Consider the following 25,836-nt stretch of genomic DNA (forward strand, 5'->3'; position numbering starts at 1 on the left):
TCTCAGAGCACGCCACTCAATTTGCAGCTGTTTACCGTTTGAAAGCAATGACATTTGTTTTTGCAGATATAGAAGATTGGGTTTTGTCAGCGCTGAAAGAATTGTTATCTCCAAACTAAAGCCACTCCGTCCGCAAGCTGGTTCATCAAACTGTACGCAATCTGTTGCCATCGTTTGATACCGTGCGACTCAATGTCTTTATCCGCCAGAGTCAGCATCAGACTTAATTCTTCAAACCGCGTGAGAACATGAAACTAACTCATGGAAATACCAAGCTGGTCCATACCAAGGTCTAAAACAAGAAAAAGATGAGCTGGCGACAGAACAAGGAAGCAGTAATCCGTCCCCCTTTGAGGAGCCCGCCACATCAGCTGTGTATAGTCAGTGATTATTATTAGTCAGCAGTAACGATGTGAAGGTTATGGAGTTTTTTTTGTTTTTGATTTGTGGGTATCAATCCAATGGTATATCATTTGTCAACAAATGTTACTCCAGTTCTAAAGGCGTTATCAGATCGTACAAGTATCCAGGATTTACAATCAGTATATTCTCCTGGGAACAAAGATTCAAGACGGACAACACATATGATAGATAGTTTTGCTCATTGCCAGGGGATTATGATCCGAAGTTAAAATCCGGTTATCAACTATGTACAATATAATGTTTATAATAAGACAAGTTAGAAGTAGAACTGTAAACTGTTTCAAGATTTCTACATTATTCTCTCGACCAGTCTGTTCCCATTTCTATCTTTCACTGACTCTGTTTATCTTTTCTGTCTGAGCTGCTCTGGCCCAGTCTATCCTCCTGTCTCTGTATCTCTGCGTGAAATAAAACATTATCGTTCAATTCATCAGCAACCAGGTGCTTTTTGCTACAATTTGTGACAAGCTCTTTGTATTGAAAACCTTGAAGCTATAAATGTCGCGGTGTGACCATAAAAACACATTAAGTGCGCCAATGTCACGCTGGCCACCCCCAACCCCACACACATAGACTGCATTAAAAAGACCGCCCAGCATTTGAAGCCAGAGTGTGTCAAAATATGCAGCTCATCCCGAAATAAAGTCTGAGTGTCATAGAGATTGGACAGCACAGAAAGAAGCCCTTCGGTCCATCGTGTCTGCGCCAATCATCAAGCATCCATCTGTTTTAATCCCCTTTTCCAATACTTTGCCCACAAATCTTGAATACTATGTCGTTTCAAGTGGTCGTCTAAATACTTTTTAAATGTCTATTAGTGCGTTCCATACAGCCAACACCCTCAGGATTAAAAAAATCCCTCAAAAATACTCTCGAAAACTCATGTTCATTTCCTTAAAAACTACGCCCCAGCTCACCTCTCTACTAAGAGGAAAATTTTCTCCCTATGTACCGTATCTTTGCCACTCAAACTTTGTATACTCTGCTCTCAAGAATACAACCCCATTCTGTGTAGTTTCTCAATTACGAGGAAGAATGTCGGTATTTAAATAGTTGCTGGGAAAGGTATTTATTTTTCCAAAGAATAAACTGACGACGTTAGAGCACTTTACTAGAATAAATATCTCTTCAAATAAAGATTAACAAATAAAGCACAGACCACTCCAACTTGTAACACCTAAACTTCGTCAAATAGAAAGCTGTGTCCTTGAACAAAGAGTGGTCACGGATGATGAATGGGGGTGTGGAGAGGGCTCCTGGGGATGTTGACTGGGGACAGGGGTGTGGGATATTGGTCGGGGATCTCTCTCTCTCTCTCTCTCTGTGGGTGTGGCCCCAGAACGCAGCGTGCGCGGACTGGTCGGAGCCCGGAGCATCTCGTTCATTCATAAAGGGGCGGAGGCGGGGCACGCGGAGCCACCTCACCATTGGTCAATCCGGTGCGATCCCGCCCCGCGGATTGGTGGGCTGCCGGGGTCCTCCCTTTCGATTGTCGGTGGGGGATCCCCCTTCGCTGATTGGTGGGGAGCCCTTGGCTGGGCGGGGAATGGCACGGGAGGGAGTCCAGTTTGGGAGTGAGTGTGAGCTCAGCGCCGGGAAACGCCAGCTCACTGTCTGCCAGAGCCACAGCACACACAGCCAGCTCGCCGCTGCTTCCACACTCGGCTTTGCGGAATCTAGTGGAGAGGGAAAGGGGAGGGGGTGGGTGGGTGGGGGGAAAGCCACATACACAAAACCAGGATAGCTTCATTCTGGCCATTCTCCAGCTTCTGCCTGCACTGCACTCGCATTAACCTTGCCCTCCTGCCTGCTTCTCAAAAAGAAGTGAGGGATTTTAAACGAGGGAAAATAAACTGGACTAACAGATTTCGAAGTTTGCAATGCAAATGATTGCTTCGAGGTAAGAAACACTATTTCCACACCCCAGAAAATCGCGTAGTAAAATATATGTCACTACAAAAGTAACTTTCTTGAATTCTAGCATACATTCAGTGTCATATATTGCTGCAGAATTCCTTGCTTGCATGCTGCTGATTATCTTAATATACGCACGTTGTATGTAACCCAGACCGTACAAATCATAGCAGTGCACTTGTTATGTAAATAAAGTGTTGTAACGGTGTTAAACACACCTCTATTTGATCTCAATGTTCGTCTATCCATTGTTTTCCACTTTTTAACATATGTTCGGAAAAGATAAGAAAAAGTAACATATTTTTGCTTTGTTTTTAAACTTCGAGATTTCGTGCAGAACAAATCATACGTTTTTATAACTGTCTAGAACGGGTATATATTAGACATGTTCGACATTTTGTCAGATCAGAATAAAACTGCCAAGGTGATTAGTCGAGCCATTGCTATTGAATCTCGTGGAGGTGGTTATGGATTTGTGACATTGATTCTTTTCTTTAATCGACACTCACTTTTGCTTGAGGGGCAGCAGCAATCAGGTATCCTGACTGGAGCTGGTAATAACTTGAGGAAACTTTCTATATAATATTCCCAGGCCATGGGAAATATCATTGTTTGAGTTTTCTTTAGTGCAGAAGAGGTCCGAGTGTTGGCGTTGACCTTTGCAGCACCGTATGGTCGGTATGGAATGGAAACTAACTTCGCCCCACAATACTGTATGGTAATCGAGTTCAATCACTTGCCGAGTACTATAGAGGAGTTTGACAGTGAAGTGACAGTTTGCTAGTAGTTGGGGAGGGTAGTAAGGGGAGGGGGGGGGGGAGTAAACTAGGAGCATGGAATATTGCAAGTTGCTTGGAAACGCGCTACACACGTCAGAGAATGTGAAATTGCTGATGTTTTTTATTCACTAGTAAATCAATACGCGTAGATTGGTTCAGGAGTGTTTTATTTTTACGTTTATCGATAGCATGCCTGAAGTAACTCTACAATTCCAGTCATCTTGTATGTACATGTTGAAAGGATGCTCTTAACTGAGCTCGCCTTCAAAAACACAGACGGAAAGTGCATTGGCAAGGGAGCCAGACTAGCTCCCCGATTGTCAACCCCGTCTCATGACCGGACTCTGCCCATCTTCAACTCCGGGAAGATAAACTGTTTCCCTGCTTTTACACATTATCACTGATCCGAGCGAACTGAAAGCCGATAGCTTGGAGCTTGACTCCTATGTAGGTTGGCTGTGATTTAGACTGACCGGAGGCACAGATCCGGTCAACTCGACCACAGATCGAGTTCCAAGTTTTAATCAGAATCCCGTCTCCAATCTGTCTTCAGAATCTGATCCCCACAGGATAACTCCAGAAACTCCCAAATCAATGATGAGGGTCTAGAGCGGAACGATCAGACCCAGCTTTAGATGTGGCTTCTCCTTTCTCTCTATCGCTAGGTGTCTAATTCTGCCCCCAGCCATTTCTTTCAACAGTTGTTCTTTATTTATTCCTGTCCTCTTTAATCACATCAGTTCCTGTTGCCTACTCTTTAACTTCATCTCCGTTTTGACGTTTCCTTAACATTCCAGGGTTAGAAAAATAGTTGAATCAATCAAGCTCCAAAACACCACTAACTCGTTTTTTTTAAAACTAATGTTCATAGTTCAAAGCGCTTTGGCGCAGATTCGCTCGATCTCTGTGATGCTTTAACCCTTTCCTGGCCCTGCCGCTATCTCAAGGCACCAAACACACTTTCAGCACCGGGTGTGTCAGGTTAACTTGCGAGTGAACACCAGCATGGAAAACTGATAATCCCGTGAAAAGACAGAGCCGCCAGTTGTTAGTGTTCTGGTCAGTTGCTCGCCATCATGAGCTTTGGTCCCGCTGCAGTGGGAGCAGGAGAGAAACTGGTCCCTCGAGGTGAGATGAGCAATGTGCTGACCCTAGCTGTGTGACTGCGTCTGATATGGAACTCGTTCATGTCGACCATCCAGGAAGATTCAATTCCCCCGCGGGAAAACTCATTTCACCCCGGTTAAAACCCACATCCTCGTCCTCGGGTTACCATGTTGCGCCTACCTTTCCGAGGGAAGGGTGCCTTTGCTAAGTTTGTTTTCAAGCCAGAAAACACGACAACATCTCGAGTTTAAAAGATCACAAATGTAATAATCCTGAAATGAGAAGCACGGGTTTCCAACACGGCTCTCTGAGGGAGTTGTTAATGACCAACAGGATAGTTCAGTGACAGTGCATACAGAGCTGCAATCTGGTCAGTGGTTAACATTAGACTGGGAAATAAATGCATGCTTTCCAAACGCATGTCTTTAGCGTAGGGGTAATAGTTAGCGGCCACAATATGTGCATTTTTTTTGACTTCCTTGAAGACAAAAAAACAAATGCAATTAGTTCAAAGTTACAAACTTCTTCTGTGGTTTCGAGCTCGCTGTTTTAATCAACATAGTTGTGGGCAACGTTCAAACGGAGATGGATCAAGGAAGAGGATTTGTCGTGTAATCTGATCTCTGCTTCTCTTTAATATAACATGCGATCTGACCGCAACATTAATCAAAACAGAATACCAAGGTCTCCTTGCGCGAATGTGCTGCACATATCAGACTGAAGACCATCCCTGAGGAGCGCGTATTCAGATAGTTTCCCTTCATCGCCCGCCCATCGGAATATGCTGAAATCCATCTGTTAGTTCGTTAGATTACAGATCTAATAATAGAGAGTTGGACACGGAAAATTAGAGGTTCAAAATATTTCCAACGCTCGCCCCCTTCCCATTGCTGTGCAGTTATTTTCGTAAACTCACCTCAGCTGTGAGCAGAAATAATGAAACTGCGGTAAGAAAACGTTTGAAAGGCATCTGGAAAGTTCGATGTGATGTCGCTGAGGACAATCCAGGGCAACATTTGGAGACACTTCAATGGAGATGAAACGCGCGCTGACATGCAATCACTTCCCGCCGCCTTTTCTGGGGCCTGCGCGAGATCAAATAAGTTTCCTGCTGGGATCTGAGGGGGGGGGGGGGGCGAACCTGCTCCCTTCTCCATGGGAGTGGGGAAAAGGTGCAGGTTCCCTTCCTGTCACTGTCCCGAGTACACCTGTAGTCCCACCTGTTCAACCCTTCTTTCGCCTCAGACAGACTCAATGACACAGAAAACAAGCCGTGAGCACCCAGAGCACATAAGGGGGCTGTTTATAAATAACAAATGGCAGCGAAGGCATGGACTGGCCAGCAACACACTCTTATTCATTGATAAGTAACGCTCTAACGGAGAGATCCAAGATGGCGGCGACTCAGCAAGTCTGAGTCTACAGAGCCCTTCCCAAAACCTGGGTAAAGTGGGTTTCCTGTCCCCACCACACTTGCCAAACCACCCAAAAAATTTCTTTAATCTTAATTAGCTGCTGAATATTATATTTAAATAGTCTAATACTGAGTGGATAATGAGTAAATCAAAGGGACCCCGCAGCTCTCAGAAAACAAAGACCCCTCCCCCACCCTCCTCTCCTCTGGCTGCAGCTGATGTAAAAACAGGCCTTATAGAGATGATTGCTAGGCTGGAATCGACACTCGTCAATTTCATCGCAGAATCCCGACAGCGATGGAATGCATTCGAAGAAAAGCTGCAGAAACAGAATCAAATCATGGAAGAGCTGCAGGGCCGAGTGGAGGGGGTGGAACTAAAGGCCACGACCTCCGAGGCTGCAGCTCAAACAGCTGCAGAACAGGTGAGAGCTCTGGAGCAGAGAGTCAGGGCCTTTGAAATTTACATCGATGATATTGACAACAGAAATCGGAGAAAGAATATTCGGCTGCTGGGCCTTCAAGAGCAAGAAGGGAAAGAACAGTTAGTAGCATTTCTGGAGCGATGGCTGCCGCAGATTTTAAACCTGGGGGCTGAAACTGACCGGGTAAGGGTGGAGTGGGCCTACCGGGTCGCAGTACGCGGATCTGGCCCAAACCAGCGCCCACGCCCGGTCCTGTTCCGGCTGCAGAGTTATAGGGAGAGGCAGATACTCCTGGATGCCTCCAGAAAGCTTGGAAAGGATCCTAAAGCTATGATTCATGAAGGATCCAAGATTATGTTATTTCAGGACTTCTCCCCGACTTTGGCACGAAGGAGGAAGGCGTTTGATGAGGTGAAGAAATGTTTAAGGGACTTAGATATTCAATACACCTTACGCTACCCAGCGACGTTATGCTTTACCCACGAAGGATCCGAGTATAATTTTAGATCACCAGAAGAGGCCAAGAAACTTTTAGACTCGGTTAAATAAATCGTAAGAGACAATTTATGTTGGCTTGCCTCTCCCACACTCCGTGGGGAGAAATGGTTACTTTATTCTACTTTACTTTTGCCTCTGGGAGCGGGGTTGTCTTCCTTGCTATGTTATTATACTTAACTGTAATCTGTTGGAGTTGTAATTTTATAGTTATGTGTGTTTGTACGTGGCATTGATGCTATTAGATATACTCAGGTATGGGTGGGGTGGGGTGGGGGTGCGGCGCTCACTGTTAACTCTAGCTCGGTATTATATCTAAATCCTATTAAGGAGCGCCCGGGTCGAGGGTGGGACACTGTTTGGGAGAGGATATGGTGGAACGTTGGAAAGGTAGTAAGGCCCCCTGAGAACAAGGGGGAAGATCTCCATTCAAACATGTTTAATTTTTTTTTTGTTTGTTCTTATTGTTTGGAAATAGCTTCCTTTTAATCATACTGTTATGAGTGTATTAGAGAACATTTTCTCTTATTTGAAGGATGTAAGCGACTCAACTATACACTCTGGATGATTGTGGATTAGTTGAATTTTGATGATTATATATTTAAGATCTATTTTTATATTAATGTTTGTGCTTGAAAATTCTGCTTATTTTTGTAAATTTGTCAAAATGTTAAATTCCCAATAAAAATATCTATAAAAAAAAAGTAACGCTCTAACATGCTCTGCCTCTGGCTCTGTTTCATTCGCTTTATTACTGTCTATATCTTTATGTTTGTCTGCGTCTGGGTCCTCCATACTTCAGCCCCTCTCTGCCTCTGCTTCAGGCTGTTTGTTATTATCTGTTTTGATCTTCCACAGTCAACTCTCCACTTGAGTCGGGCTCACTCTTTCTCTCAGTCTGCCTCTCCTCCTCCACCGCCAGTATCAGACTCATGATCTCTACCTTCTCTTTCATTCTCTCTAATTCTCCTGTCCCACTCCGGAGGCTGGAAGCTGTCTCTCTGTGTTGTCCAAAAGGCTGTTGCTCCGCTGCCAGGGACTATGCAGAACAGAGGAGTTTCCGCTGGTGATCTGCCTAGTATTTATGCCTCAAACATAATCACACACAAATCTTTTGTTTTAAAAAACCCCTAAGATTGGTCACGGTCACATTTTGCTTTGTGGGAGCTCGCTGTCTGCAAATTGGTTGCTACCTTCCTTGCCTTTCTATAGCCACCGACCATCCTTCACATTTCCACCTCATTGGCTAAAACGCACCCTTGGACGCGGGAAGTGCTACATAAATGCAACGCTTTTCTCTCCTCTGTCCCACTTGCTCTGCGGATTTCTGTTTCACTGGGGCGGGAAGCGGTCACTGGGTCCCTCGGCTGGTTTCTCTTTCCTGTTAGGTCAGAGATGAACAGCAGACCAGCACCATACACCTCTCCATATCCCCAGCTAACAAACAAAAATCGCTCCGATTATAGAGTCATAGAGATGTACAGCATGGAAACAGACCCTTCGGTCCAATCTGTCCATGCCGACCAGATATCCCAACCCAATATAGTCCCACCTGCCAGCACCTGGCCCATATCCCTCCAAACCCTTCCTATTCATATACGCATCCAAATGCCTCTTAAATGTTGCAATTGTACCAGCCTCCACCACATCCTCTGGCAGCTCATTCCATACACGTACCACCCTCTGTGTGAAAAGGTTGCCCCGTAGGTCTCTTTTATATCTTTCCCCTCTCACCCTAAACCTCTGTCCTCTAGTTCTGGACTCCCTGACCCCAGGGAAAAGACTTTGCCTATTTATCCTATCCATGCCCCACATAATTTTGCAAACCTCAATAAGGTCACCTGACCTTTGCTCCCTTGTTGTCCGAACTTTCCTCTTTCCCAGAGGCGAACTGGGAGATTTCGGAATGATTTGTTGAATAATTTTTTTGCCTTCACATTTGTGTTGGCAGACTCAGACCTACAGTAAGGTGATTAACTCCCACCTGCCCTCTAAGCGATTAGAGGTGGGTAATCGCTACTGACCACATCCCATGAATGAATGTGAAAAATATAAAACTGCTAGTGGCTTGAGTTCAATCTTCACCCTCTGACCCTTAAAGAGACGGTGTGGCTGCACGGTCGAGTTAAAGTGATAAAATGGCATTTCTTCTTATGTCAGCTCAGACACCAAGACCTGAGCCGGCGGCCCCCCGGGCCAAGTTACACTGCCTCCTCCCGCAGAGGGCTAAGGAAGCGGCACACAAGCGAAGTGCTGCCCATGTTGGGGAGCCTGACATTTACAAAGAAAACCCCAGAACGTTCGGAAATCGCTCGGCAGCATCTGCGGGAGAGAGGCACTGAGTTAACGTTTCGGGCTGATGGCCTTTTTTTATTAGCAGACACTCTGATGGCTTGGTTTTGCTTTGTAGTCGAGCCAAGCCTGATGTCACAAGTACAGCAAAACAACAACCTGCATTGTTTTAGCGCCGTGCTGACACCAACTTAAACAGGCTTTTGAAAGGGAACCATATAAGGAGATAGGATAAATGACCAAAAACGTGACCAAGGAGCTAGTTAGTAATATGGAGTTTGCAGTGTTTATCCAATCACCGGAACAGGCAGAACAAGGGTTTATTTAAACGGAAGCCCCTTAATGACTTCTGAGAGGAAAAGGCCCGAATCAGATAATGTAACTGGCAATGTCCTTTTCGACAGTAAGTACAGGACAGAACAAGTGGGTCAGTGGCGTAGATCAAGTGCAAGAGCGGTGGGGATGAACTTTCCAGTTTTCCGCTGGACATGGGGAATTCCAAACCGGCATCAATCCTGTGTTCTTCTCGAATTCCTTTGTTTATTTAATTACAGTGAGACATAAAAGACTGCAAAACAAGTTAAAAAAATCTCTGTTGCACTGCCTTATAATCGTCTATCTGTACTTCCGAATCGTTTCTGCTCCACTCCTTATCAGAAAATACTGAACCTTATTTGTTCCAGATGTCGAGCTTTCAACTAAACCGTGTGTTTTCGACACTGACGTGTTTAGGTTCATCTCAGCTCTGTCCATGCAAGATCTGACCACAGCAATTGTCTTTCACCGTTTGTTCGGCAAATGCCAGACGCTGCAAGTTGTATCTGGGGGACAGGACGGAGTAAACCCTTGACTGAATCTCCCTAACAGAAGTATTAGTCAGAGTTCCCATCGCAGGTCCATAACCATCATGGAAACAATTCAGATGGGAAAACAGGCTGCATCGTGACCAAAGGAGAACACCCGACTCCGACACTGACATAGAGTGAAAGAGAGGCGGAGGAGTGGGCTCTAATCCGAAGCGTAGAGTCACACATCCAGGGCCAGACTGTGACCACAACACAAGTATGTTCAGAGTAAGAGGTAGTCTGACTTAGACACACAGACGATAAACCAACACCACATAGCACAGTGAGAGAGAAGGGGTTTTTAACCCAAACGCACAGAGAAGGGTGCAATGCTCCAAACCACATTCATAGAGAGAATGTAACCCAAAGTACACTCAGATTCTGTAATCAGAGACATACAGAGACTCTAACCAATTTAGTCACAGAGTGACTGGAACCCAACATTCACTCACACAGAGACTGTAATCAAACATATACTCACAGAGACTGCAACCCAACATACACATAGAATGAGACAAAAAAACTTACCAAACATACACACAGTCAAAGACTGTAACCCAATATACACACAGAGAGAAAGAGAGACTGCAGTCTGACATACAGTCTCACAGTTAGAGATCATAATCTAACATGCACTCATAGAGAAAGAGAGACTGTAACTGAAAATACACACACAGTCAGAAAGAGACTTATCCATTATACACTCACAGGCATAGACTGTTACCCAGTATACACTCACACAGTGAGAGACTATAACCCAATATACACTCACAATCAGACATAGAGATTATAACCCACCATTCACTAGTATAGTCAGAGAGAGAGTAACTGTAAACCAACACACACAACCAGAGAGAAATTGTAAGCCAACATATACCCACACAGTTGCAGAGGGACTGTAACCCAACATGTACTCACACTGTTAGAAAGTGAATGTAGGCCAATATACTCATGCAATCAGAGACTGCAAGCCAACATACACTCACACAGTCAGAGACTGTAACCCAACATACACTTACACAGTCAGAGAGACCTTAACCCAACATACACTTACACAGTCAGAGACTGTAATCCAACGTACACTTACACAGTCAGAGACTGTAACCCAACATGCACTCACACAGAGACTGGAACCCAGCATGCACCCAGAGTCAGAGACTGTAACCCAACATGCACTCGCACAGTCAGAGAGACTATAACCCAACACTCATGGAAGACAGGGAAAACTAACCATTTGGATACAGAACTAGCTCAAAGGTAGAAGACAGAGGGTGGTGGTGGAGGGTTGTTTTTTGGACTGGAGGCCTGTGACCAGTGGAGTGCCACAAGGATCGGTGCTGGGCCCTCTACTTTTTGTCATTTACATTAATGATTTGGATGCGAGCATAAGAGGTACAGTTAGTAAGTTTGCAGATGATACCAAAATTGGAGGTGTAGTGGACAGCGAAGAGGGTTACCTCAGATTACAACAGGATCTTGACCAGATGGGCCAATGGGCTGAGAAGTGGTAGATGGAGTTTAAGTCAGATAAATGCGAGGTGCTGCATTTTGGGAAAGCAAATCTTAGCAGGATGTATACACTTAATGATAAGGTCCTAGGGAGTGTTGCTGAACAAAGAGACCTTGGAGTGCAGGTTCATAGCTCCTTGAAAGTGGAGTTACGGGTAGATAGGATAGTGAAGAAGGCATTTGGTATGCTTTCCTTTATTGGTCAGAGTATTGAGTACAGGAGTTGAGAGATTATGTTGTGGCTGTACAGGACATTAGTTAAGCCACTGTTGGAATATTGCGTGCAATTCAGGTCTCCTTCCTATTGGAAAGATGTTGTGAAACTTGAAAGCGTTCAGAGAAGATTTATAAGGATGTTGCCAGGGTTGGAGGATTTGATCTATAGGGAGAGGCTGAACAGGCTGGAACTGTTTTTCCTGGAGTATCAGAGGCTGAGGGGTGACCTTATAGAGGTTTACAAAATTATGAGGGGCATGGATAAGGTAAATAGACAAACTCTTTTCCCTGGGGTTGGTGAGTCCAGAACTAGAGGGCATAGGTTTAGGGTGAGAGGGGAAAGATATAAAAAAAGAGGTAACTTTTTCACGCAGAGGGTGGTACAGGTATGGAATGAGCTGCCAGAGGATGTGGTGGAGGCTGGTACAATTGCAACATTTAAGAGGCATTTGGATGGGTATATGAATAGAAGGATTTGGAGGGATATGGGCCGGATACTGGCAGGTGGGACTAGATTGGGTTGGGATTCTGATCGGCATGTAAGGGTTGGACCGAAATGCCTGTATCCATGCTGTACATCTCTATGACTCTATACACCCACATAGTAACCCAACAGACACTCACACAGTCAGAGAGACTGTAACTCAACAGAGAGGAGAAAGTGAGGACTGCAGATGCTGGAGATCAGAGCTGAAAATCTGTTGCTGGAAAAGCGCAGCAGGTCAGGCAGCATCCAAGGAACAGGAGAATCGACGTTTCGGGCATGAGCCCTTCTCCAGGAAGTCACATCACAGTCACAGTCACAGAGGGAGGGAGGGAAAGAGAGACCCCAACATAGAGTCACTCAGGCAGACAGAGATGGTAACATACATGCAGTGTGTGTGTGTGAGAGAGAGACTGTGACATGCACTCACACAGAGTTACTAACCAAAACACAAACACAGGTAGAGAGACTGCAATTCAGCATTCACTCAGAGAGAGAGAGAGAGAGAGAGACTGTAATCCAACATAAGCAGAGAATGTAATAGAGTATACACTGACAGATAGACAGAACTGTAACCCAATCTCTTTCGTGACAGCTACAACTTGCATATTTCTGCTCTGAGTGGGAATAATGATGTTCCCCGAAGCGCGTTAGCTGCCTGCTGTACGTTGAAAAAGGGCAGTCTACCTGAAATGCCAATGACAATTAAGTCAGCCTCCTGTCTGTGTGCAGGAACATTTGTAAAATTTAAACTTTCGAAATGATAATATCAATATATGCAATTCACAGCCGGAATAACACTGACAATTCCGAGACGACTACGGGGCACGTTTCATGATGAAAACGATCAAGCAGCGGCCCTTGACATGGGGCATGCCGTTGAACATGAGCCTGCACACAGTTGCCCAGATGTGCCTGCATTGCCCCTTTAACTGGATCAACGGGAGGGCGATGTGTCCAGGCACCAGCAGCGCGGCTCGCTGCTGTTAACTGAGGCCGGATAATGAAAAACCGTAAAAAAGCGAAGTGGCGTGGAAATGAACTTGTCAAGAAATATGTTTATTGGGTTCATAAGGAGGCCAGGCGCTTAAAGCCGGCACCAAATGACAAAGTGTGAGACAATCGCCAACAGGGCGCAAGGGAAGACCTTCCATCACCAGTCATTGATCCAGAGAGAGAGAGAGAGAAAACACAGGCATTCATAAATAACAGCAATGTCTGGAGATGTAAGAGATATTTGCAAAGCGCGGTGGAGGCCGTGCTCCGGGAGTAAATATCAACTGACAGTCTGCGTCCAGCCTTACCCGAGGTGCTGACCCTATCCCATCAGATGCCTGACTTTCTGAGGGGTCATGGCAACGATCAATGTATTCTGGAGATTGGATGCTATATCTCAGATCCGCTCCTCTCCCAGCCGCCCAGCTCGGTTCCTCCAGTACTTCAATACAATCCACATCTATGGGTCAGTCCATTGAGTACAATGGGGTGATAAGTGATCCAAGAAGGGGCAAACTGTGGATAAAGGTCTTTTCATTTAACTAAGCATTAACTACCAGTATATTTTCTACTGAAAAATAAACGATTTCATCCCTAACTCCTGCAAAATACAGTTTGTCTTTCACAAACAGCTCTGCTGTATGCGGATGTGTGACCGTGGAGAGCTACATGTCCCAAGGCATTTCACCGGAGTATTATGATCAGGCGGGGTTTGACATCAAAGACACAGAAAGAAAGGCATGAGGACAGATGAGCAAAAACCTGGTGAAAGATGCCATTTATAAGGAGAGTGCTGAAGAAGAATGTGCAAGCGGTAACCCTGCTGGTGGGGTAAAGGAGTCACACTACTGTTAAACTGGAGGCAACTGCACAGCCAGGAAGGATTAGGTCAGGCAGGAGACAGGCAGGAGAGAGTTTTAAGCATAGGCACAGAGGGCAAGTGCAAAGGGATGGTGTGAGTTTGGACGTGGGCAGGATTGTTTTGGATGCCTTGCAGGTTTTGGGAGAGGGAAGGTAAGGAGTTCATTGCAATAGGCAGGTCCAGAAATAACAAAGGCCTGAGCTAATGTGTACTTTTCACGTCCTAGTCACTGGTGATCTTGTGATTCATCTCCAAATAATGCAGGTCGTGGGTTCTCAAACGACTGTAAACTCTGATGTTTATACTGTCCTCACATACAGGGCTTTGTTAGATTGATCAGAGGGATGATTTTAGTTTAGTTTCTGAGGCTAACTGGATGTAGTTTACTTCAAACGTGGGTGTATTATAAACTGTGGGAAGACAGTGATAATCTTCACTGGAAATTTACATGGTAAGTGACATTTACTGCAGAGAATTTTGGGAGGAAGAACCAAGAAATATTAAAAGTAAAGGATGCAATACTAAAAGGATTGTAAAGTTTTCAACAGTTACATGTTTCTGTAACTCACTAGTTAAGAGATGAAAGCTAGATATTTTCTAATCGACCTGTTTGGAGATGTTATTACACATACTGGAGCGAATGGAATTGAACCGGCCTCTTGTCTCATAGGTAGGGACACTACCACTGAATCACAACTGCCTTAGGGACCAAAGATAGGGTTATTAAATTTGCTATTGACACAAAAATAGGTGGGAGAGTATGTTAAGGGTAGAGGAGGGCTTCTATTGTGCATAGATTGGTTAAGTGAGTTTGCAAAGATTTGGCAACTGGAAATTGGAAAATGTAAAATGGTCCATTTTAGCAGGCAGAATGCAAAGTCATCCGACACAATACTAGGTGGGAGTACGGGGTAAAGAGGTTTCAGGACAATTTAGACAAGTTAAGTCAGAAGAAGTGTAACATGGAACATTGTCCGGTTTGGTAGGAAAAACAAAATGGAAATGGATTAATTAATTGGAAATAAGTTGGAAAATAATGATTTACAAAGGGACCTGGGTGTTGTTGTCCAGCAGTCACTGAAAGCCACCATATAGTTGCAGCAAGCAGTTCGGGAGGAAAGTGGTGTAGAGGTCTTTATTGCAAGAGGGTTTGGGTCTGAAAGTAGAGATGTCTTACTGCAGCTCTACAGGAACTTGATGAGATCACACATGAGGCATTGTGTGCAGATTCTGTCTCCTTATCAAGAACATATATACTTTCAGCAGCTAAAGTTCACCAGATGGATTTCTGGGTTGGTACATGGGCTACATGAGGAAAGATTGGGTCAGTTGTGCCTGTAATCTTTAGAGTTCAAAAGAATGAGAGGAGAGTTCATTAAAATGTATAAAATGCTCAGAGGGCTGGACAGACTGAATGCAGGGATAATGTTTCCCCTGTTCGTGGAGGATCAGATAAAAGGTTTGGGCTCTGGGTATATGCTAGGCTATTTTGGACTAAGTTGAGGAGAAATTTCTTAAATCAGAGGTTGGCAAACCTGTTGAATTTTCTACCACTGAAGACTGAGGAGGTCAAATCATTGAATATACTTAAGAAAGAAATAGATTTCTTAATGGTAAAGGTGTCAAGATGTATGAGGAAAAAGTGCTAGAATGCTGCGCAGTGGTACAGTGGTTAGCACTGCTGCCTTACAGCGCCAATGACCTGGGTTCAATTCCCACCTCAGGCAACAGTCTGTGTGGAGTTTGCACATTCTCCCCGTGTCTGCTTGGGTTTCCTCTGGGTGCTCCTGTTTCCTCCCACAGTCCAAAAATGTGCAGGTTAGGTGAAATGGCCATGCTAAATTGCCCGTAGTGTTATGTGAAAGGGTAAATGTAGAGGAATGGGTCTGGGTGGGTTGCTCTTTGGAGGGTCGGTGTGGACTTGTTGGGCCGAAGGGCCTGTTTCCACATTGTAAGTAATCTAATAAAAAAAATGCTATTGAAATAGAGGATCAGTCATGATCATGTTGAATGACAAAGAAGACATGATGGACCAGTTGACCATCATCTGCTCCTATTTTCTATGTTTCTACATTATCTAAATGGTGAGAGATTGCGGAGCTCTGAGATATGCTGATGCGATAATTTCACATTCCTATCGAGGTAGGAATGTGAAATTATCACATCAGCAATGATCTTCATGAATAATTTGACTAGACATGAGGGACTGAGTGGCTTACTCCTGCTCTTAATTGGTAAGTTTATATGTGTGTTAGTATGCAGGAGCATGCGACCTGAGAGTGTGTATGCACATCTCATTGAAGGTGCAGCTTTGGGTGAAAAAGCAATTAATAAGATTTTCAGTTTTCTGGGCTTTATAAATAAAAGCATTAAGAAGAATGCAAAGAAATTATGTTGAATCTTTACTTCAGTCCATCTTAGCTGAATCTTTATTACTGTCATTTCAAAGTTTGTTCGCCTAATAAAATTGGTGCCTTAAAGAAGGGATCATGCCCGAAACATCGATCCTCCTGCTCCTTGGATGCTGCCTGACCTGCTTCGTTTTTCCAGCAACACATTTTCAGCCTTGGTTCACAGGCTACCATTGAACATACACATGTATATGAGTCTACATACATATTTCCCTGTTAACTTTTTATTTTACTATATTCCCATGAAGTGCTTTGTGATATTTTCTTATACCGAAGGTGATACTTAAATGTAAATCATACACTGTACTCATTATTTTATGCTTAGCACCTGTTTATTGATCTCCATTGTGGGATTACATGAGAGTATTTGTGTACATGTAAGTGTATGTATATATATATATATGAATATGTAAGTATATAGGTTTGTACATTACCACATGTTTTGTATGGAAATATATCTAACCCACTAATATTGTAGTCAACAAGTTAATAGGAAACAAAGGTGTTCTCTTTCTTAACAGAAGTCTGTTTATCAGAGCCTAGGAATCTTTAATCCAAACTTTAATGGAGCATCAGCTGATAATAGCATGAACAAAAACAATCATCGTAATGGAGTAGATTAGGATAAAACAACCATAGATTGTAATTTCTTGTGTACCAGAGATATGTTAACTGGAGGAAAAGCAAATATGTGACCTCAAAGATTGCATAGCTTTAAACACTAGTCCGATGTAGGCATATGGGCAAGATACTCAAATTTTACAAACCTCTATTGATCTCACCTCCTAAATACATTCCCGACAATGATAATGACCACATTCTAAATTACAGAGCTTGATATGTCAGTTTCCTGAAATTGCATTTGATCAAAGTCTCTGTTGAAATTTTGACCAGATTTTCAGACACAGCAGGAAACAAAGTAATTTGTCTGGTGTTCTACTGCAATGTCTTGATTAAAAAAAAACAATTATCCTGACTGAGAACCATACTGTATTTTCTGTTTACATCTTTATAACAGCTCTAAAAGTTGCATTTAAATTTGCAAATCTTCCTCAATTGCAGGTTCTTAAACATGCAATGGCTAAAATGCATAAATAATGGTTGGTGGAGTTGAAACTTTAATCTTAATACTTAACAAAAAATAGGTGTGAGTTTGACTCTTTAGATCCAATTGTTTTATTTGTTTAATGCCCATTTTCACCTTTGGATATATTGTAATAGGATTAGCAGGAAACTTGAACTTAACTTCATCAGGATCATTATGAGGATGACTGCATCCTCAAGTTGTGCCCAGGGAGGAAATTGAAGGCCAAAGATCCAAGCTGCCTGCCTCCTGTCTGCATGTGATGGAGTCCTATCATTTTCATTTAACACACTCTATTTAGTTGCAGCTTTCTGTTCAGCAGATCTTGCCATGAAAAATGATTTAGAGGTGTATAAAATGTATCCTTGTAATAATAAATGCTGAACAATTATATGACGAGACATGTAATAATGATATGGATTAGATCATCATCTTTCCTCCCCACAACTCTGGTTAAATTGGAAAATCGCCAGAAGGGATTAAAATTGATGAGGCTGTCTCAGCCAAAAAGCACAACATATTGGGATATCAACATGATGTTAGGATAATGCTTTAACATTTTAGTATAAAGACAAAAAAGATTTAAAATATCTAGCTAAAACAATGCTTAGCTACTATATTGACTTACCCATTTAGTAACTACTACACATTAATTGTCTATGAATGTATTTCAATCCAGAAAAGTGTGCTTGGAGACAGTTTACAGAAACAAAAGCCCAATAAAGAAGCATTAAAGTGTTAATTGCCTAAGTATGCACTGCCAGTGGGTATCTCACCTCATCACAGTTCTTCTCTTGCGGTTGTATGATTTTCCAACAACTCTCAAATGTTGTGTGTGCCAGTACAGCGAACAAATGAAGTCCATGTGTAACATCCTCCAGAAGAACTGTCACATTGGGCATGACAACCCAAGTGATAGTGATAGTGATAGTGGACTATCAAGTTGACTTTTGATAGTGGAAGCACTTTTGAGAAGGGACTGACAAAACACTAATTAAGTTCAATAATGGTTTATTGAGACAGAAACACAGGGAGGATGGTGAGGAGATGAGTAGTTTATAGTTTTCATGGTTCTGCTGTTTACAGGGTTAATTTTTAAACTGTACTTTCCTGATGGAAAACATTACTGAGAGCACAAAGTCAGAAAATTACCCCCATTCCATCTTTATTTTTAAGATGATGAGCTTCAAAACATTCACTACCTTTATAAATTTTCCACTTTGAGAGAAACATCAGTGCATACAAATGGTATAGAAATAATGCAATGTAATGTAAAACACTACACTTGTGAGGAAGTAATAGCTGATTCTCTCATTATCAGTTATTCTTCACTTGGGGAATATATTCTCCACTCTATAGTTCCTCTGTGAGAGTTCTGTGTGCACATTATTTTGACAGGATCTCCTGGGCAATAACTTCCTCAAAGTTATCAATTTTTAATTGTGAATTATGAAAGGAATTTCCTTCACAGCAGGAGAAGAGCCAGAAAAGCTGGAGAGGGCAATGCCCCCTACTAGGTACCATTGTGTCTCCATCTAGAATCTCAGTGTTATTAGTTTACTTGTACTCTGAGTGAAAGTTAATCTTTCAATTTCCCCACCTATTCCAAACACCATGCCTCGTCCCTTATTTTTATTTTGAGATAAACAGAATGGAGAATACAAAATACTGTATCACTCCTTCTTGGAAAATTAAAATGGAGGAGAATGAATGAAATAAGATAAAAATTAAATAAAACTACAATTGGCAGTGAAATGAAAATATAACTCAAATAACCAGTGTGCATTATTATGGTGTGAGCATTTTCTCCCCTAGTTTTCTTCACTCTGATTTTGTCATTTTGTTAGGGTTTGATTTCACAGACACCAACCTCACATATTTGGTTATTTTTCATTTAAGAGACTAAATCTTTAATGCTGACTTTTTAAATTGAGCTTGATTCTCCTACAAACTTGCAACAGCAATCGTTAAATAGCAATTTCCTTTTGCTTCTCGTTAGTAAAGGATCACTGAGGCTAACTGATCATTGCAGTTGCCTCTCTGGGGCTCACATGGTCTCTCTGGTGGCCTGTTGCATGTTGTGGGGATGGATTTTGGATTAATATGTTAAGAGAGCTGGTTAATCCTGAAAATAATAACTTCAATTTATCCACCTAAAATATATTTTTGTTTAAAACGAGAAACGAGCGAATACTACAATGGAACTTCAGAAAGTTTCTTTTCTCCTGTCCAATTTTTAATCAAAAAGCAAATATCTGTGTTGGTGAGGGTGTAAGGAGAGAGAGAGATGAAGATGTACATTTGCAGTACTCATTATAAGATATATTTCATAATATGTTCAATGGGTACCATTGCAAACTTATTGCCTGGTGACTGGGAGATGTTTCTAAACCTGTAACGATCCACCATATATCATTATTTCATTTAGAACATTGACTGCAATGGGTCAAGGAAGGGACTCACCACCATTTTCTCAACAGCAATTAGGAATAAGCAATAATGCTGGACTAGCCAGTGACATTCACATCCTGTGTGTGAATTTCAAAAGAACACATAGTGCTAGTTCTTCTTAGAGCACAGTGATTTAATTTGTCTTCTAGAAATGATGTTGATATTTTTAAAAAGTCATGAAATCGGTACATCTTCTGTTTTTCAAAAGTTGTTAATACCTACCTGATAATTGTATTGTCTTTGGTTTAGGATTATGTTAATAATGTCCTGGGCAGTGACATCATTGCTGCTATTAGCGACAAATTCTAGGACTCAGAAGCTACCCACCAGAGATGAGGAGCTCTTCCAGATGCAACTACAAGACAAGTCTCTCTTCCATGACTCATCTATTATCCCTGATGGTGCTGAGATCAGCGGCTTTCTCTTCCGGGATACGCCTAAAAGGTAATTTACTCCCAGGGTTTAAGGATAGAAGTTAGAGTAATATGTTTATGGTAGCAGTGACCCATGCATGGTCCTTGTGGAGACCTAGTCATGTATACACACTGAGCATACCCTCCATTGGTTTGTTTGTGTGTGACACTATGACATGCTAAATGGGGTATATTTAGTACAGATCTACCACCTCAGAACTGAACTTACCTGAGGCACCGTGGACCATCAGCAAAAGCAGAATTGCATTCAACCACAATCTGTAAGTTGAAGGTCTCACCTATCACCACTCTATCATTATCATCAAGCTGCAAGTTGAGGGGGGAATGATGATTAACTCAGTAAACAGTGCAGGAAGCATGTTGGAGGCAACACCTTGTATATGGAAAAGTGAAGTGTCAACGTGGTGAAGCAATATTGCGGGACTATTTGCATGCCAACAAGGCAAACACATGCAATAGGCAGAACTAACCATTAACCATTTCATAATCTACAACCAATAAATCAGATGTTATCATTTAGCAGGATTAAAATACAAAAGTAGGAAGGTTTTGTTTCTCTTATGCAAAACCCTGGTGCGTCAGTGCGCAGTATTGTTTAACAATTATTTAAAGAAGGATGTTAATGCATTGGAGGCAGTTCAGAGATTACCAAACTAATACATGGAATGGGGTTTGTTTTATAAGAAGATGTCAGGCAGGCTAGGCTTGCATTGGCTGGCATGTAGAAGCCTAACAGGTGACTTGATTTTATCTAAGATCCTGAGGGGCCTCGACAAGATAAACGTTGAGAGGGTCTTTCCTGTTTATGGTAGAATTGATAACTAAGGGTCACTGTTAATAATCAGGGGTTACCCATTTAAAACAGAAATGAGCCAAATGTGATTTATTTTAAGAGTCATAAGTCGGGCGTGGGAGGAGAAGAGATTTTAAGACAGAGTTAGATAGGTACTTATTAAGAGTAGGTGACCATTCAAGGTTTCAAGTCAGATCTACCATGAATTTACAACAAGACAGATCAGGCTCAAGGAGCTGCATGGCTTACTCCTCCTCCTAATCTGTATGTTTGCATGTTGACCAAAGTTCTGCAGTCCTGCCACTTTTATTCATTCGTGAATAGTGGGGGACAATTAAATGTCTAACTAGTGAAGAATCCTTCACGAATATCCCCATCCTTAAGGGTGGGAGAGTCCAGTAGATCAGGTCATTCCTGATGAAGGGCTTATGCCTGAAATGTTGATTCTCCTGCTCCCTGGATGCTGCCTGACCTGCTGTGCTTTTCTAGCACCACACTCTTGACCCACTACATCAGCGCACATGGGAAAGTTGAAACATTTGCACAAACCTCAGTCAGAATTGCAGGGTGGATTATCTATTTGGTCTCCTCCTAAAATCTCCAGCATTGAAGATGCCAAACATCAACCATGTCAATTCACTTGACATGACATCACCGAATGGTTCAAGGCACTGGATACTGCAATGGCATTTGTAGTGGTAGTGAATAATTCTGCTACAAAATTAGCTATGTCTTTCCAGTACTGCTCCAAAATAACAACCCATATATTTTTTCTTTTTTTTTGTCATTCCCTCATTACCTTTAACTTTGGCTTTTTACTTATTTCAGAGAGCAGGTAAGAGCCAATCAGACTGCAGTAGGTCTGCAGTCACATGCAGAATGGAACATTTTCTTCTGTAAAGGACATTAGCAAATCAGATGTTTTTTTTCAAAAATTAATGATCATTTCATGGTCACCAGTACTGAGAGTAGTTTTCAATTCCGAATTAATTCAATTAATTTTAAATTCCACCGGTTGCTGTCATGAATTCAAGCTCTGTGCCTCTAGTTTACCAGCCCAGTGATGTTATGCTGTCTGCCACCATCTTCCCCAAAGCAGAAAAGTCTCCAAGTGTACCTTGTCCAGAAAAGAGCCGTGCTAATCCAAATCCATCAATTAACTTCTCAGTTTACCCTCCATCATCAGCAAAGTGGTGGAAGGTGTCATTGATCTATGCTAGCAATTGGTACTTACACAGCAATAACTTGCTCACTGATGCTCAGTTTGGTCCCTACCAGGTGCTCTTGGCTCCCAACTTAATTGCAGTCTTGCTCCAAGCATAAAACCAAGGTAGCATTTGACTAAGTATGGCATTAGGAAGCCCAAGATCTACTGAAGTCAGTTAGAATCGGGGTAAAACTCTCCAGTGGTCGGAGCACAAAGAAAGATGGTTGCAGTTGTTAGAGATCAAATGTCATAATTTCAGGACATCCCCACAGAGGTCTTTGTAGCAGAGTCCTAAACCCAAGCATTTTCCATAGCTACATCAAATACTTTACTCCCAAAACCAGAATTGTGGATATTTGCTGATGAAAATGTGTTGCTGGTTAAAGCACAGCAGGTTAGGCAGCATCTCAGGAATAGGGAATTCGACATTTCGAGCATAAGCCCTTCATCAGGAATGAGAGAGAGTAGCCAAGCAGGCTAAGATAAAAGGTAGGGAGGAGGGACTTGGGGGAGGGGCGATGGAGGTGGGATAGGTGGAAGGAGGTCAAGGTGAGGGTGATAGGCCGGAGTGGGGTGGGGGTGGAGAGGTCAGGAAGAAGATTGCAGGTTAGGAGGACGGTGCTGAGTTGAGGGAACCGACTGAGACAAGGTGGGGGGAGGGGAAATGAGGAAACTGGAGAAATCTGAATTCATACCTTGTGGTTGGAGGGTTCCCAGGCGGAAGATGAGGCGCTCCTCCTCCAGCCGTCGTGTTGTTATGTTCTGCCGGTGGAGGAGTCCAAGGACCTGCATGTCCTCGGTGGAGTGGGAGGGAGAGTTAAAGTGTTGAACCACGGGGTTGTTGGGTTGGTTGGTCCGGGCGGCCCAGAGGTGTTCTCTGAAGCGTTCCGCAAGTAGGCGGCCTGTCTCCCCAATATAGAGGAGGCCACATCGGGTGCAGCGGATGCAATAGATGATGTGTGTGGAGGTACAGGTGAACTTGTGGTGGATATGGAAGGATCCCTTGGGGCCTTGGAGGGAAGTGAGTGTGGAGGTGTGGGCGCAAGTTTTACATTTCCTGCGGTTGCAGGGTAAGGTGCCGGGGGTGGAGGTTGGGTCTTAGTCCAAGGACCTGCATGTCCTCGGTGGAGTGGGAGGGAGAGTTAAAGTGTTGAGCCACGGGGTGGTTGGGTTGGTTGGTCCGGGCGGCCCAGAGGTGTTCTTCTTAGTCCAAGGACCTGCATGTCCTCGGTGGAGTGGGAGGGAGAGTTAAAGTGTCTTAGTCCAAGGACCTGCATGTACTCGGTGGAGTGGGAGGGTCTTAGTCCAAGGACCTGCATGTCCTCGGTGGAGTGGGAGGGTCTTAGTCCAAGGACCTGCATGTCCTCGGTGGAGTGGGAGGGTCTTAGTCCAAGGACCTGCATGTCCTCGGTGGAGTGGGAGGGTCTTAGTCCAAGGACCTGCATGTCCTCTCTTAGTCCAAGGACCTGCATGTCCTCTCTTAGTCCAAGGACTGAGTCCCTCAACTCAGCACCGCCCTCCTAACCTGCAATCTCCTTACTGACCTCTCCGCCCCCACCCCACTCCAGCCTATCACCCTCACCTTGACCTCCTTCCACCTATCCCACCTCCATTGCCCCTCCCCCAAGTCCCTCCTCCCTACCTTTTATCTTAGCCTGCTTGGCTACTCTCTCTCATTCCTGATGAAGGGCTTATGCTCGAAACGTCGAATTCCCTATTCCTGAGATGCTGCCTAACCTGCTGTGCTTTAACCAGCAACACATTTTCAGCTGTGATCTCCAGCATCTGCAGACCTCATTTTTTACTCGAAGATATTTGCTGATGTTTGCACAATATTGAGAACCATTTGTGACTCCTCAGACTCTGAAGCAGCCCTTATATGTAGCCAGCTATACCTGGGCAACATTAATAAATGGCAAACAATATTTTCACTACACATATACCAAGCAAGAGAGAATATATGATCTATGATCTACTTTTGAAATTCAAAATTAATTTCAAAAGGGGCTCATTCCTTATAAAGGGCTTTTGCCCGAAGCATTGATTCTCCTGCTCCTCAGATGCTGCCTGACCTGCTGTGCTTTTCTAGCACTACACTCTCGACTATTTTATTATCTGGCTAGGGACCATTAACCTTTTTCTCTTTGAGTAGACAAAGTGAGAAATCGGAGAGACTTTCTAAGAGAATAAAGGCATAATATTCCATGGTTTTGAACATACAACATTCATTCCAACATCAGAATAATAATCCTTATGGATATCAAACTGGTCAAACATCCTACAGTATACATCAAAAAGCAAATATTCTCAAAACTGATTTCTCCGTAACTCCTCTCCAAGACGCTATTGATGTTATTGGTCATCAAATCTCATTAAACTTCACAAGGAATCACTATTCTTCACTTTTTCCACAAGGCCTTGAAACTCCGAGTTGATCCATCATTGACAGCCTTAAAGCTTGCTCCTGTCCTGGTTGATTCCTCCCTTTCCTGGATCACTGCCCTCCCTCCTGAATTCTAGAAAGTGTGCTCCACTCATTATTCATTGCACAACTCCAGCTTTTCACTGAGAGCTAGCTTCACCAAGCCAGCACTGTTCCTGGATTTTCTCTGAGCTCTATTCTTGCTGGGTTGCGTGCAGCAAATATCGCTTGTGGAATTTTCTATACCCTCTTTCGGCTGGATTAAACACTTATGGCACATGGCTTCCTCTGAGCCCTGACAAATCTCAAACCTTCCCTGAAACTTGACTACACAAAGCCCATGTAGTGCAACTGTCTTTGACAGCACTATAAACAGCAGCACTGCCTAACACATAATGCCCTTTTGTTCTAATCTTCCTCTTCAATGACCTGTAACCTTTGAATTCTTCTTCCACAACTGCCAAACTGCCTTGAATGACCCATTACAAACCCTGCATTAAGCCTCTCCCCTGAGCAGAATTAAAAATTCCATGAAAGGATCGTTTAAATGTATAACCTTTCACCCCAGAACGACAAGGGTAACAGATGTATGGGAACACCACCACCTGCAAATTTTCTCCATCCATGTACCATCTTGACTTGCAATGATATCGTGAATTGTTTTCAATGTTAATGCATCAAAATTCTCTCCTAATAACACTGTGGATGCACTTTTATCACTGAAACTACAGCAGTTTTAGAAGACTGCTCACCACCACCTTCTTAATTGCAATTAGGGTTGGGCTATATAGCTGGCCTAGGTCTCATGCAGTGAAAGAATGAGCAAAAAATCAAAATTAGATCTGAGAGAACAGAGATTTCATGCAAGTCTGTCTAGTGCCAAGATTGCATTATCTATTGTACATGAGAGGATACTTACAGTCAGGAATTTATACTAACAATTATACATTGCCATAGTTAAACAATAATGAAAGTGAAATTATGACTAATTCTTGGAGTAGGTGAACTTCCCCATCGAGAATTACATTGGAAAATGAAACACTGTCTGAATGCAAACTATGAATTAAATAGTTCTTGTTCCTAAAAGTAATGAAGAAAATGTGCATCCCCAGATCTCATGACTGAAATTTTGACCGTTCACAGTTAGCAGTATTTGATCCAGCAAATTTGAACCATTTTGTCTTCTGCACTATTTGTTCATTTTGGCTTTGGATTATCCCAATAGTTATCAATCCCTTTGCTACAATATTTATGAGACAGAGTAAAGTGCATC

The 25,836-nt window shown here is 43.0% G+C and overlaps 1 protein-coding gene across 1 annotated transcript in view; it reads left to right on the plus strand.

Moving 5' to 3' along the window:
- The first annotated feature begins 2,142 nt into the window (after nucleotides 1-2,142).
- Nucleotides 2,143-25,836, plus strand: part of ndnf (neuron-derived neurotrophic factor) — a 32,831-nt gene continuing 9,137 nt past the window's right edge. The window contains exons 1-2 of the mRNA XM_060832349.1: nucleotides 2,143-2,323; nucleotides 19,957-20,151. Coding sequence (XP_060688332.1) covers nucleotides 2,304-2,323; nucleotides 19,957-20,151 — 215 coding nt within the window. The 5' untranslated portion in view covers nucleotides 2,143-2,303. The remainder of the gene's footprint in view (nucleotides 2,324-19,956; nucleotides 20,152-25,836) is intronic.

This window comes from Hemiscyllium ocellatum, chromosome 1 (genome assembly GCF_020745735.1).
Source record: "Hemiscyllium ocellatum isolate sHemOce1 chromosome 1, sHemOce1.pat.X.cur, whole genome shotgun sequence".
In the NCBI taxonomy this organism is placed as follows: domain Eukaryota; kingdom Metazoa; phylum Chordata; class Chondrichthyes; order Orectolobiformes; family Hemiscylliidae; genus Hemiscyllium; species Hemiscyllium ocellatum.